The sequence below is a fragment of the Protobothrops mucrosquamatus genome, unplaced genomic scaffold (assembly GCF_001527695.2).
Source record: "Protobothrops mucrosquamatus isolate PMUCROS unplaced genomic scaffold, P.Mucros_1.0 scaffold1382, whole genome shotgun sequence".
Lineage (NCBI taxonomy): Eukaryota > Metazoa > Chordata > Lepidosauria > Squamata > Viperidae > Protobothrops > Protobothrops mucrosquamatus.
The window spans coordinates 149,687-164,772 of record NW_015387570.1 but is presented as its reverse complement, the minus strand read 5'-3'; the positions used below and the strand labels follow the sequence as shown (position 1 = coordinate 164,772).

The following is a 15,086-nucleotide window of genomic DNA, read 5'->3' as shown; positions in this document are numbered from 1 at the left end:
ATTATTATAAAGGAAAAAAAGTTGACTTTGAATCCTAGTGATTTTATTGATCTGTCCAGACAGCTTTCTTGACAACAGGAAAGAAAACCTTTGTGTTCTTCCAGGATGTTTTCAATTTTCCAGCGAGGTCCACCAGCCCTGGTTATGTCCTACATATTTTTCAAACTTGGAAACTTTTAAGATGCGGGGACTTCAGCTCCCAGAATTCCCCAGCCACCAACAGCACTAAAAGATTCTCATCCAAGTACTAACAGTTTAGGGCAGTGTTTCTCAACCTTGACCATTTTAAGGCATGTGGACTTCAACTCCCAGAATTCCACAGCCAGCAATGCTGGCTGTGGAATTCTGGGAGTTGAAGTCCACATGCCTTAAAATGGTCAAGGTTGAGAAACACTGGTTTAGGGCTAGGGCCGGTCAGCCACCTGCGGAGGCAAATGGAGGCTTACACGTGCCTGAGAACGTACGGGCTTTATTTCTAACTTAAGAATGTCCTGGATTGAGATAGGGAGAAAAAGAGTTCGGTCCTTCAAAGTGCCGGCAACCTTCTTTTCCTTCTTTATGACCTCACAAATTCCATCAGCTCTGACTAAACAAAAACGCGCGAAAGGCGGCGGCGGCGGCGGCGGGACCAAAGACGGGTGGGAGAAAAACGGCGCCGTTAAGCGAAGGCAAAAACCAGTTTACGCGCTCCGCATTTCCCACGGTGAAGAGCCAGGCCGGGAAATAAGGGAGGCCCTAGCGAAGGCACCGGTGGGCGGGGGGACCGCGGCAGGAGGAGCGGCTCTCCGCCTAGCCACGCCAAGCCCAATCCCCGCCCCAAGCCGGCAAAATAAGACAGCGGGGAGGGGCTGCCGCTTGCCTCTCGCTTGCTCTTTAGCCTGCTCAGCGTCGAGGGCGGCGGGAGGGCGGCCCGCAGGCCCGGTATCCTGGACCTCAGGTAGGAGAGCGAGATGGTGGGGTAGGCCTGGGAGGGGTGGGGCGGCCGCGAGACCAACGGCGGCGCTTGGGGCCGGCGGAGGGTTTGCGGCGCGCCCTTGGCAGCCTGCAGGCGGGATGGGCCCCGGCAGCCGTAAGCTGCGGAGCGGGCGGGCGAGAGAGGCGGCAGCATCAGCCAGGCCAGGGGTAGGCAACCTTGGCTCTTTTATGACTCGTGGACTTCAACTCCCAGAATTCCTGAGCCAGCCAAGCTGGCTCAGGAATTCTGGGAGTTGAAGTCCACGAGTCATAAAAGAGCCAAGGTTGCCTACCCCTGAGCCAGGCGGACTAGGAGCGGCGGCGCGAGGGTGAGCAGGCGCGCTCCCACCCGCTGACTGCGGTGCGGCGTTGGCCCAGCCCTCGTGTGCCGGCGGAGGGAGGGAGGGAGGGAATAGGTGGGTGGGCGCCACCTTCGAGGAGTCGGGGCTTGTAAACAGACCGGGCGCGCCTTGCTTTCGGTGCGGGAGCCGGAGGCTGCCTCTTAAGATTCCCGACGGCAGAGATGAGGTCGCCCGGTTCTCTAGAGGTCACCTACGCGCGGCTGTAAGGTAAACACTTCCCCAACGCTGGCTGGGTTGGCGTGTGCCCGTCGCATCCGTGTGAATGTCGAAATCCCGGTGCGCGCGCACCTTCTCGAGCATCCGTGACGCAGTGTGTTCATTGTGTCTGCGTGTATCTGGATCGGCAAAGCGACGTGTTTGGGGGGGGGGGGGTTTCGTTCGGAGAACGTGTGGAGGGTCGAATTCTCTCGCGTGCGGTATTTATAAAACAAGTGCAAATTGTCTTGGCCTACTACTTTATGCCGAGTGTAGATTGTGGGCGTATGAATACGTGTCTTTTGACTTTAAGGTACACTTATTTAAGCTTGGTGTAGCTTAGCATGTATGATGTTCGTTCTTGGACCAAAAGCCTTTGCTTCTTAGATATTTTAGGACGTGTTCAAGATTCAGATTATTAAATTAAATAACATTCATATTCGGAGAAGCAGCCCCGTCTATATTTCAACGTGCTGCTAGTTTCAGTGGCTTTTATGGAGCTTTGATCCTTGCTGTATCCTACTTATTTTGCATAGGTAGGATATATCTTGTAGGATATGTCAATGTTTTTCCACTATATATGGAGTCCAGCTCTTGGACTCAAGACTTTAAGAAGCCGAGGAGCAAAGCCACGAATCTGAGCAAGCTTCAAGCTATGTGCAGCTTTTGATGTTTGATCCACTTGTGTTTTTCTTTTGTTTGCAATTTCATAGTAGGTAGTAGAGCTCTGAAGTTTTGCTGTCTATTTGCAGCATATACTTCATCACACCTGTCTATTCCCATTGAGAAATAGAGCTGATTCTGAAGCATAGTTGTTAAGCCTATGCGTATGGCCCACGTGCTTCAAGGACTCTCCATGGTACTGGTGCCTTGCCTCATTGTCCATAAAAGGAAGTAGCACTATGGAGAGCTCTTGGCAGCTACAGATTCCCTGCATGACACAGAGATCTCTTTCCTCTGGCTTGCATTCAAATGTATCTTCTTAGATCTGCTCCCCTAAATCAGATCTAAATGATGAGGGGAATCTCAGTAGAATGACTGCAAATAAAATGAATTTAGCATTTAGACTTGAAAAATGTAATGTTTTCAACCAACCGCAAAGTTGTTTTAAAAAAATGCAAATGCTAGAGGTTTTTTTTTTTGCAGATATGACAGCTGAATATTTTCAGCAAAGACTGCATACTATAAATAAATACTTTCCTGCAGTAATTTTATTTCTCAGCTGATATTTGTTTTCATAATCCCAGGACTTTTAATTCTGCAGCTTCACTCCTAAAATTTGAGTAGAAAAAGAAAAAGAAAAAAACTCTTAGTATATAAATAGTTACAATAATATATTTTAAAACCATTGTTAACAGTAGGTAAAAACTAGGCAACAGTAACATTAAAATATTAAGCCCAACAATAATACTAAATGTAAAAACATTGTACCCCAAAATCATACCCAGCAATCTAGTAAAACTATACATATTTTCTATGTTGGTATAAAATTGCTAAGCTGTGTTTTGATCTATTGCCATTTCCATAAGTAATTTTTGAACATGCAAAACCTGAGATCTGCTTCTAGCATTATACTTCACAGGTTCAGAAGATCTACTATACATTCTATAATACTTTGAATGGCAGAGGGTGAAGGAAAAGTTAATATCTACAGCATCATAGTTTTGTAGCTTGTCTCTCTTGATATTTAATCATGAATCCATGTAGAACAACTGAGAAGGTGTCAAGTGGTCTGTTATCCGACTAGGACTGAAGACAGCTCTGTGTACATGTTTGTGTGTGTTTGTGTGCTGTAGGTATGTATGTGTATTTCCTTTATTTCTCTAAATCTACAAACACACACGCATACAAACACACAAACATACAGAGAGAGACATAAAAAGGCATCAGTAGGTCAATAAAGATAAATCTGATACCTGGCCCAGTAGAGTAAGATTTAATACAATCTCATGCAAATGTAAGTTATCAGAGAGACATGCCAGACTCTAGTTTGGGGAAAAAATCCTTATTAACACTTATGCATGATTTTATGATACAGAATTATATGCTAGAAATATTTATATGGAAAGATACTGTATCTTCATTGGTACCCATCTGGCGCCCAGTTGCTTATGAATATATGTTATATATTTATTTGTAATCCAGTGTCCAGTGCCATATTTATATCCAGGAACACCTCTAGAACTTCTAGGGACCCTAGATAAATTTTAGAAAATAAAGGATGAGGATGTAGGAAGGAGACATTGTTTTGTTCATGTCTGATCCATTCATCCATCCATCCATCCATCCATTCATTCATTCATTCACTCACTCATTCACTACTTTTATTATTTTTATAAGTAACTCAAGGCAGCAAACATACATAACACTCCTTCCTCTTCCTATTTTCCCCACAAGAACAACCTTGTGAAATGGGTTGGGCTGAGAACAAGTGACTGGCCCAAAGTCACCCAGCTGGGACTTGATCTCAGGCTCTCCTGCTTTCTAGCCTAGTGCCTTAACCACTAGCCTTCAAACTTGGCCCTTTTATGACTTGTGAACTTCAATTCCCAGAATTCCTCAGCCAGCATGTTTGACGACCCCTGCACTAGAACAAACTGGCTCTCATTTTGCCATTCTTCTGTTTTACTTTTTGACTGATTTTGTTGGTTTTCTTTTGGTGTAGTCTATTTTTTTGTGTGCCAGTTCTTATTCATAATGAAATATATGTTGCCTATGTGTCATTTTCTCATTGGGTAGAGTTTTGCTTGTCTTTGAACTTCATCAGTTTGATTTTGAATTTATTTTTTCTTACAAACAAGTAAAAGTAAAAAAAATCTAGATTCAAAAGAAGCCCTCACTTCAGCTGTTTCTTGGGTAAGTTATATCCCTGTTAGCATAATTTGGAATTATTTTTAAATTGGTTAAAATGACAGCTTTAGCCATTTCACAAATGAGTAAATCCATTATGTAAGTGTTCTGTTGTAAGCTCTATATGTATTCTGAAATTGTCCACTAGATTTAAATTTTAGAAATCTTCAAATATGAATGTGCAAGAAACTGTTGAATTATACGTAGGATAGAGGTTCTGGAGAATATGACAAAAAATAATATGTATGAACTACATAAATATTTTCAGACATCTGTACACTGAAAACATTTCCAGGAAACATCTGTTGCTAGGGAGAGAATAATCACTAGGGACTAAGACTGGTTGATGTGATCTCATTTTCACAATGAACCAGGCTTAATTATCACTCATAAAAAAATATTTGAGTGATATTTTACATGGGTGATACGGCAAAAAAAAACCCTCTTATTCTTTTCTCGTACTACTGTCCTCTCAGGAAAAATACAGACTTGTATCAGTGGATATTTTTCTATTATAGCTGAGTGGACAAAAATTCTAGAATGATTCAACTACATCTTTGCTTGATGGTTATAGCTGGCTTGGAATTGCAGGGAATCTGTGTTTAGTGGGTTCTCATTAAATTGAAATATCGAACATTTTTATTATTGATATTCTTCAACATGTTAATGACTTGGATGAAGACGGAATGCTTATCAGATTTCATGCAAAAATTAGTGGGCTAGCTATTACTCTAGAAAGCAACAACAACAGAAATTTAAAACAGTCCAATCCTAAAAGAAATAAGCTGAAAGTTACTGAATGAAATTAAATATAGACAGGTGCACTTTTTCACTTAGGAAATAGAAATCAAAATACATACATACTGAATTCAGGTTACCTGCCTGAATGGCATTACATGTGAAGATGATCTGAGAATAGCCGTTAACTGCAAACAATATGAGTCAGCAATGTGATATAGCTGCAGATCAAGACAAACGCCATTTTATTCTACATTGGTCAAACCCCATTTTCAGCAATGTGTCAATTTAAGAAAACACATTTTAAGAAGGATTCAGATCAACTGGACAGGTCAAGGGAAGATCACAAGGATGATAAGAGGGTAAAAAAAAATCCTGCAAGAAGATATGGAAGGAACTGGAAATATTTAAGACTTTAGACTTGTGGGGGAAGGGAATATGATGGCATTCTTTGAGTCCCAGAAAGAATGTCACACAGAAAGTCAAAGCTGTTCTTTGTCATTTAAGAGTGCAGGGTAGAAATAATTTAAGTTGCAGGAAGAACTGACTGAATATTAGAAATTACGTCTTAACATTAAGAGAGTTTAAAAGTACTTACATAAAGAAGAGGTAGAGACTGTAACATAACATGAATTTTTTAACTTTGGATTTTTATACCAAGTACAGACACGATTGTCTAAAAATGACTCCTGCTGTGATTTTATGATTGCTTGAGTCATGCTCTTATCATGGTTTCTTTATAGAACAATATCCCAGTGAGGATGACAACCCTACTCTTTTTTTACTACCTGCTTTTCCTAACCAGGCACTGCCTGGGTGCATATGGAATGAAACACACAGAAATCTTGGATAAAATGATTTCTGAGCAGATCCTTGCTCTCTGGAAATGTTGACAGTTAACAACTGGAGAGAGACAAGTTGGTAAAACTACTGTATATTGTATATATTATGTTCTACGAAATTATACATTAGAAGAAATTTTTGCCTAAAGTATTATGATTAATAGCTTCATTACCCAAGCTACAATTTCTTGAATCCTTAAAGGGCTAGTACTTTATTCCTATCAAATATGACCCTACATGCAGCTAACTGGCTACTCAAGACTTAGAAAAACCATGCATCCTGCTTCTCTTTTGTTGGCATCTTCTGAAACAGTTCATAATTTGTGAAATTCTAAAAGTTTTTGTTTCCAGTTAGCATTTCCCCTTTAATTGGGTAAGTAATTTTCAGTTTTACAGTCTAGAGCAGACATGTCAAACTTGCAACGTCACGTGACGTCGGGCAACGTATTGGGACAGTTTTGCCATTCTCGGCAATGGGGTGGGCGCGGCTTCCGCATGACGCATCCAGCCTGTGGGCCAGCAGTTTGACACCCCTGGTCTAGAGTTCAAAAAGAAATTGCTGATGCTCCCTGGAATATTTTTTTATTACTCTTCTTCTCACACATGCATATATTGAATAATAAAATTAATAAAACTGAATTAAATCTCACTGACTTAATGGGTTTTTTGAACAATGGGTAAATATAAACTTTACAGCCATGAAGAGTTTTGTTTTGTTGAATGGCATATAGATTTTAGTCAGTCAATAAATAATGCATATGCTCATAATCTATAATCATCTCATAATGCTATTTGATTAATACTGTAGGATATCCTTCACTTAAATGATTCCTTCCAGATATGTTGTGACTACAGTATCCACAATTTCTAGCTAATTTAACTGGGATGACTGGCAATTCTGGAAACTGTAGCCCCAGCATAACTGGAAACCATTAGGTTGGATAAGGAAGTTGTAAGGACATGCAGACATTGTCATTTTTAATTCTTAAACCTTTTAGTCTGTGAAATTTGTGTGAGATTTGTTACTTATAGAACAGTAAGTGATATAAATATTACATTTTAGAGAAATCTAATGCTGAGTTATTCTTCTATATTTGTCAGACATTGTACTAAATGTTAGAGATCTTTATATTAAAATGTTATTCCTTACATTAAAAACAAAAGTTTGTTGACCTTCAAAATTATTTGTACAGAACAGCAAAGAAAGAATTAGCCAGCTGTTCTTCGCAATATTCCACAGTCTACAAGTTAGTGTAGACAGTTACTCAGTGTTATTCAGGCTTCATGTGACAAATGTACTTTCCAAGTTCATTGGCCCATATTAACAGCAATATTAGCATCACCATGATTTATTGCACAAACAGATATATAATTACCATGCTAATGACAGGCCCACAAAACTCATAGAAAGGAAAGTTTACTCCTTTAAAAATAATTACAGGTCACAAAGGAATAGCTGGCAGGCAGATCAACTGTTCAGCGTTGCAGCAGCAATGGAGCTGATTGTGAGGCCTGGAGGTACTCAGCAACATGCCTTTTGGGATGAAGGTGACTCCAAAAATCTAGGTAGTGGTGGATCCTTCCTGGCATCAGTGGATTGACTATTTTTTTAAAAATGCCAGCCCTACACACAAGGCTGCTTGGTAGGCTGCAGGTTGGGCAGATCTGCTAATGTACATCCCTAATAACTGCAGTTCAATGTGCCGTGCTTATATCAGTACATATTTTCTGGTCTTATGCTACATATAAATCAGAACTAGAATTAAAAAAACTCTGAAGAACAGCTATTCTGAAGGGCAATGAGACCAGAAAGAAGGCAGAAGATTTTGTGAATAATGTTATTTAAGGGTTGACAAAGAGGCTAACAATAACAGCATTTAAAAAATGGCAAATTTCTGTTAGTAAAATTAGATGCGGATGATTAGGCCCTCAGGAATATCCTAAAACTTTATTTCAGAGTATTCTCTCAAACCAACCAGAACAGTTGGGATGGAGAAAAATGAGGAAAAAGCCTACTGCATGATTTTTATCAAAAATAAAAAAAAAAACAGAATCAGCTACAAACACATCCAGGACTTTGGCTATTTACTCAGTAAAATGTTCAGTTGTGATTTAAAATTCATTGATCTTCAATTATACTTGCTATATAAATCATAAACTTCTGGATAGAAAGACGGAACACATACTCTGTAAATTGTACTCCTAATAAAGCTTACACATATAAAAGGATATGCTTTGAGAGTGCCCNATTTATTCAGTAAACCTAGTGAAGCAACCAATAGCTTAGAATAAGAACCTACCCAATGTTTGTCCCAATAATAGTAGGCCAGATTGAAACAAACAATTGCAGGGTTTTTTTTATCTTTGTCCTGCAGATGTTTGTGTGTGTGAGACAGATAGAGAGAAAGAGGGAGTGTGTTGTGGGTGTGGGTGGGTATGCGCGCGCGAGAGAGAGAGGTGTAATAAGCTGCTACTGTAATTCACTGGTCTTTTAGTTTGAGATTGGCAAATCCCAGCAGGTGCACTCATGTCTATATTTTTTTTAATTTGTGGCCCTGATAGTATATTTAGTGTAAATAACTTTCAAACATCATACATGGCATCATGATAAGACATAGGCTAGATAGTGAGAAGGTGCACACTGTTCTTTTCTCCCTACATGTCAAATTCATTTCAAGATTGGTCACTTTGTCTGAAATCAAAATTGCTACCATTTCTAATGATCACAAATGGAATTTGAAATCAAAGTTTTGACAGACACAGAAAATCTCCCAACCCTGGCAATGTTAGTGTTAGTACCACTTTATAATGCCTTAGTAAGACCACACTTGGACTACTGCATCCAGTTTTGGTCACCATCACATAAAAAAGATGTTGAGTTTCCAGAAAGAGTGCAGAGAGAAACAACAAAGATGATTAGGGGACTGGAGGCTAAAACACATTGCAGGACTTGGGTATGTCTAGTTTAATGAAAAGAAGGACACGGGGTGATATGATAGCATTGTTTCAATATCTAAGGGTATGCCGCAAAGAAGAGGGAGTTAACTTATTCTCCAGAGCACCTAAAGGCAGAACAAGAACCAATAGATGGAAACTAATCAAGGAGAGAACTAAGGAGAAATTTCCTGACACTAAGAACAATTAATCAATGGAATGACTTACCTTCAGAAGTTGTGGTACACAACACTGGAGGTTTTTAAGAAATGATTGGACAACCATTTGTCTGAAATGATACAGGGTCTTGAGCAGGGGTTGTACTAGAAGGCCTCCAAGGTCCGTTCCAACTCTGTTATTCTGTTAATTGTAAGTGGGGTTAAATTGTTGTTGTTAGTTGCGAAGTCGTGTCCGACCCATTGCGACCCCATGGACAACATTCCTCCAGGCCTTCCTGTCCTCTACCATCTTCTGGAATCCATTTAAGCTCATGCCTACTGCTTCAGTGACTCCATCCAGCCACCTCATTCTCTGTCGTGGGGTTAGATAATAGTGGCTTATTCATCCTCTGAAAAATCCATCCATTTGACCTTTTGGCATTTCAGAAAATAGATGTATACCAATGATGGCTGATATTCCTATGGGCAAAGAGTTGCATGAGTGAACATGTTTGTTTTGGAAATACAGTTCTGCCTTCCAAAACTCTCAAGCATCACCTAGAGCAGCTAAATTCCACAACATCTTCTATTGTCAGTACATGACAACATCATATCACAAAAGAAAATAATTGCAAAGGAGAATTATATTATAAAAGGTGGCAGTTAAGTTATATTATAAAACGTATATGATAAAAGGTGGCAACTAAGAATATCCCTTTGTAAATAAGAACAGCTTAACCTACTGACAAAAGGGCATCAACCTAATCTCTGGATCACTGCAGTTTTTATTAAAGGGTTTATTAAGACATAATCACTTTGTTTTCTATCTGAGCTAAATTCAGTACTATAAGAGCCCAGGGTCATGTGCTGTGGTTGAGTAGGAAGTAGAAATTGAGTTGGGGGCGTGGTTCCCCACAAACAAGAGCTCCCACTGAAAGTAATTACAAACATGCTAGGCTTTTTATTTGTTGATTAGCTGTGCATTTGGAATATTAGATTCATTTCAGTATAGCATGGAAAAAGATAAGCAAGGGCAGAGTTGCTTCAGGGAAAATTATTTTCCATTCCAATTTAGGTGGACTTTTGATCATATTTTAAAACATATATTCAATTTATTCCTGATGGGGAGATTCAATTTTGATTTGTGTGCCTTTCAAAATATTATACACTTTTTTATATAGAGATTTGTTTACTGCAAACAGCACAACTTACACGAACCATATTATTTTTGCATGAAATAAACCGTACCACTCAATATGCAAATCCAAATGTTTAGACAAAAGTATTCTGCTTTCATTTTATGTTTTATATAGTACCAGAGATATGCATAGCAGATTTGACATACTAAAGTCAGATTTAGACATCACATTAAATTGTAATGGTGGTGTTTTTAGTGTTTCTCCCACTTGGTTGCAGCATCCACTTGTTTTGTACTGCACTCGCCTAGTCCACACTCAAATCTGTCAATGCATGATGCAATAAATCTTGTTTTTCATTTGGCTTCTTGCAGAGCCTGAGATTGATTAGAGCTGAGAAGGAGTGAGTGGCCCAAGTTCACCCAGTGGATTTCTGTGCACCATTCTGTAGAGAATGGTTCAAGCCATCTTCTGAAAACATGGCTGTTCCTGTTTAAGGATTTAGTCTGCATGTAATGAAGAAAATTGAACACTGACCTAGCCCCTAACTGGTGGTAGTATGTGAAAATAAAAAGACATTTTGAATTTTATCTTGAAGATAATCCTTGCTTTTACTTTTTTCAGCTGTAATATCTAATTTGTTGTCTTGTGGATCTACTACTGGGGTAAGATCTGGTAACTGAAATACGGTTATATTCAGAACTATCATTATGATTACTGTTCACAGGTAATACTAGAGTGAGAGGATATTATTATTTTCAGTTTATGGATAAAGGTTGGGAGCTGAACCTGACAGGAAAGAAGAAAAGATAGATAAAGACACAGACCAGTGTTTTGCCAAAAATGGAATGCAAGTCCAGCTCCAGTCATCTCTTTGTTACCATGTGCTTGTTTACAATGAAGTCTCTGCAAAGTATGATCTAAAGACAGAAATGACTGCCATTTCTCAACCGAGACCAATTCCACCTGTGTTTGTGTCATGCTAATAAAGCTGTTTTGTATTTTTAGGTTATTGGATTCTACTTAAAATGGAAGTTGACATTAATGGAGAGGCCAGATCTATGCTAGCCCCTCTCCCCTTGCCTATTGCTGAAGTGAGTGCTGCAAGCAAAACAGACGAGAAACCTCGCTGCTCCAGCACCCCATGTTCACCAATGCGCCAGACTGTTTCAGGTTACCAAATCCTCCACATGGATTCTAACTACTTGGTTGGCTTCACTACTGGAGAGGAGCTCCTGAAATTAGCCCAAAAGTGCACTGTAGAAGAACAGAGTAATGTTGAAATGATAGGGCCTACTTTGCGTTCCAAACAGCTTGATGCAGGACTTTCTCGTTCTTCCCGAGTGTGCAAAGCCAGAAGCAGGTATTACCAGCCTTATGAGATCCCAGCGATCAATGGCCGTAGAAGGCGACGGATGCCCAGCTCAGGGGATAAATGCAGCAAGCCACTACCTTATGAACCATACAAGGCATTTCATGGTCCTTTGCCCCTCTGCCTTTTCAAAGGTAAAAGAGCTCACTCAAAATCCCTAGACTACCTCAATTTAGACAGAATGAACATCAAGGAACCAGCTGATACAGAAGTGCTTCAGTATCAGCTCCAGCACCTCACGCTCAGAGGGGACCGTATGTTTGCTAGGAACAACACATGAACATAAATCATCCTTCATTCTTCACTGCATCAAGATTGTCTATACAACGTAGGCAGTCATGCACTTGGTACCTGATTGGATCAGAAAAGTGTTATTAGATAATAGGAAGCATAGGAAGATAAGGTGTATGTTTGTGCATGAGTGTGTGTGTGTGTGTGCGCGCGCGCAGATGCGTGTGTGGAAACTACATGGAAAGAAAAAGGAGTTCTGAAAAATTCTGACAAGAAATTTATTTGGAATACTGTAACAAAACATGTTTTGCACATGGATACCTGAAATTTATGGCAATTTAACACTCAAAAATTGATGTAATGTGAATTTTGTTTCTGACTGAGCTTGCTGTAAGAAATTACTCATGGATAAGCATTGAAATATATTATTTAATATTAATCATATGTGCATATGCAATGAGTTTTGCATTATAGGACAAAATGTTTCACTAAAACCGTGTGCTCTTTAAAATAGTCCAGTTTGCACTCAGTATAGCTGGATTTGCACTGGGAACAAAAGAAAAAACAATCGCTAATGAAATTAAGCCTCAGTACTTACATTACTAGAGATGACTGTTTTTAAATGTATAATTGAATTACTACTTGCATTTCAAACTAATTTCAGTGTAATTTTTTTAAACAAAATCCTAAAATGTGTTTTAAAGAAAAAAATATTGAAAGAAAATCACTGACTTTAATTTTGTATGTTTTTTTAAATAATTATCTTAACACAGAAACCTTTATAGTGTGTGATGTAAGTATGAATATAGATATTTGTGTGTCAGTTTGTGTATATATATATACACACACACACATATATACACATACACTTGCACAAATGCTGAAAACGCATTTGCATCTGTGATATTCAACATTTAGATTTTACAGTAACAGTACTACATAGATATGATGATTGATTGTTATGACATTTTAGCACTGCATTTAAACATTCCAATTTATTTACAGCACTGATCATTACAATTTTGTCTTGTTTTGTTTTTCTTTAAAAAAGAAAAGCTTTTCAGGTTACAACTAAATTATTGATTTCTTCAAATGTACTGGTGTAAATCATCTCCAAACAAATCATATTTTACATTTTAATATTTATTGTTACTCTCTTTTAAGATATGCTGCTTATTACTGAAAGAGTGTGCAATCATGTTATGTTCTTGATCTGTAAATTATTTAGAAATGAAAGCTTAACTCTTGTGGATACGGTAAGGAATGCTTAAATTGTTTATGAAACAAAGCCTTTTTAAAACCATTCCTTGCAGATTTGATTTACTTGGAAAAGACTTGTTTCTTAAGAATGAATACAGAGAGCATATGCTTTGAAAGCATAAGGGTTGTCTCTTCTTTGACATCTTGTGCAAAAATTATGCCCAACTGGCAGTGCATAAATTATGGATCAGGTTTTTTTAACTTGAGAAGATGCTTGTAATTTTTACAAGTTGCATTGCTGTATTAGAGTGAAAAATGATTTCCTAAGGAACTACTCTGCATGGCCTTCTAGTGTAAACAGAAGAGTACTGTCCAATGCCAAAGAAAGGATTTTTACATTTACTGATTAAGCATAAATAATCAATATTAATTGATTTTATCTATGAAGCAACATTGACTAGAAAATAAAAGGGTAATATCCCTACTTTTCTGTGGCCCTTGGTATGTGTTGCTCTTTTAAAACCTGGAAAGAAAATCTGCCTGATTATATATCATTTTACATTCTTTCCTAAAAATGTATGTATATTATAAATGTATGCATCAATTTTATATATTTTCATATATATTGTAGGCCCTGACACACAAAAGGAATTTAGTTTCCATATTTCAGAAACTATGACATGGAATCTACCACACATTTAATATTCAGAGAACTGCTAAAGTCTAATCACTTTTTCCTTGCCATTGTAATAGCAGAAACAGCTGCATTTGCCTACAGCTCACTTTATAATGAGACTTCTCAGTGATTTTCTATTTATCTGAGAAAGAATTGCCCATTGGAAAGAAATAGCCATGGTATATGCATGAATCTGTTCTTGTTATGATGTGCAATGAATAACTGCATTTTGGGAGATAGATAATACATATAAGAGAATCCTCAGATTTGTTGTTATAAAATTTGCTTGTAAATGGTTGGCCTCACTTTATGTGGCTTTTGAACTATTTTCTTGAAAAAAAAGTTATTTTTTAAATTTTGTTTTTAATTTCTAAAGTTCTCTACATCTCTTAAGTCAGTTTCCTGGCAAGATAATCAGTCCATTGCTGACAACTTATGGGATAAAAGTGGGAAAATACAAATTTGACATTTTTCCCCACTATTTTTAAAAATTGTTCTAAAAGTTATTGAAACTATAGCATATCAATTTCTTGTCTTGTATGAAAATTTGTTTCAGTGATTGAATTCATTGCCTGGAGTTTGCTCTTTTATCACTGTTTTAAAAAGTTTTTTGAGAGTTGGGCGCATTTAACGCTAAATACATTCGTTTTATTAGATAACTTAACTTGAAATGCATATTGAATGATGATTTACCAAGAAAGTAAAACCTGAATGGAAAATTATGACCTGATGTTTTCTTACCAAGTAATCATTTATTGAGTTCATTATTTTTATACATGGATTTTTACAGACCAATCACAAGCCATATCCTTGATACATTGAGAGCATGCTTCCATACTTTGTTATTCCATTCACGTGGGCTCCTTCCTTTCCTGATTCCCCCAGAACATTTGAGGTGGCAGGTAATTCATAATTTTTCAATCAAGACTTAACGACAAACCCCAAAATATTAGCTATTGAGTTTCACTAGGAATATGGATTTTTCTCTTTCTATAGCAAGATTTCTTTATGAAAAAATGTCAATTTTTTTACCTAAATAAAAGATATCTCATTCATGCAACTGTGGTGGAATGATGAGGAGATGCCTCCCAGCCCAAGATGTGGTGAAGATTCGAAGATACTCTCCATTGCACAGAGGAGCTTTTGTGTAACTTGGTTGGTCTCCTTTATATTTTGCCAACTTAAAGGAAAGTAGACTGGTGACCTTGATCAAATATAGTCAAGTTTATGGCAAAGGCAAAAAAATCCCCTTCTCAATATGTGAGCACTCTTGTAGTCCAATATTAGAATATCAGACCTGAGAGGGAGGAGCAAATGCTAGAGGTTTTTGAAACATCGCTAACTTTTAAATTATTTTTAAAATTCAAAAATTTTAAAAAGTTTTTAAATTTTAAACTGTTCTTAAAAAGTCACTTAATATTTTTTCTATTTTATTTAA

At 37.9% G+C, this 15,086-nt stretch overlaps 1 protein-coding gene across 2 annotated transcripts; it reads left to right on the top strand.

Moving 5' to 3' along the window:
* The first annotated feature begins 867 nt into the window (after nt 1-867).
* On the top strand, nt 868-14,377 carry CUNH5orf30 (chromosome unknown C5orf30 homolog). 2 transcript variants are annotated; one of them, XM_015821698.1, is made up of 2 exons: nt 868-937; nt 11,178-14,377. In XM_015821698.1, exon 2 carries the CDS (start codon nt 11,198-11,200, stop codon nt 11,819-11,821), a length of 624 nt encoding a protein of 207 aa, XP_015677184.1. In that variant the 5' UTR covers nt 868-937; nt 11,178-11,197; the 3' UTR covers nt 11,822-14,377. The 2 variants fall into 2 exon arrangements, with proteins under 2 accessions (XP_015677184.1, XP_015677183.1); XM_015821697.1 differs by lacking the exon at nt 868-937 and adding an exon at nt 1,450-1,523.
* The last annotated feature ends 709 nt before the right edge of the window (nt 14,378-15,086 follow it).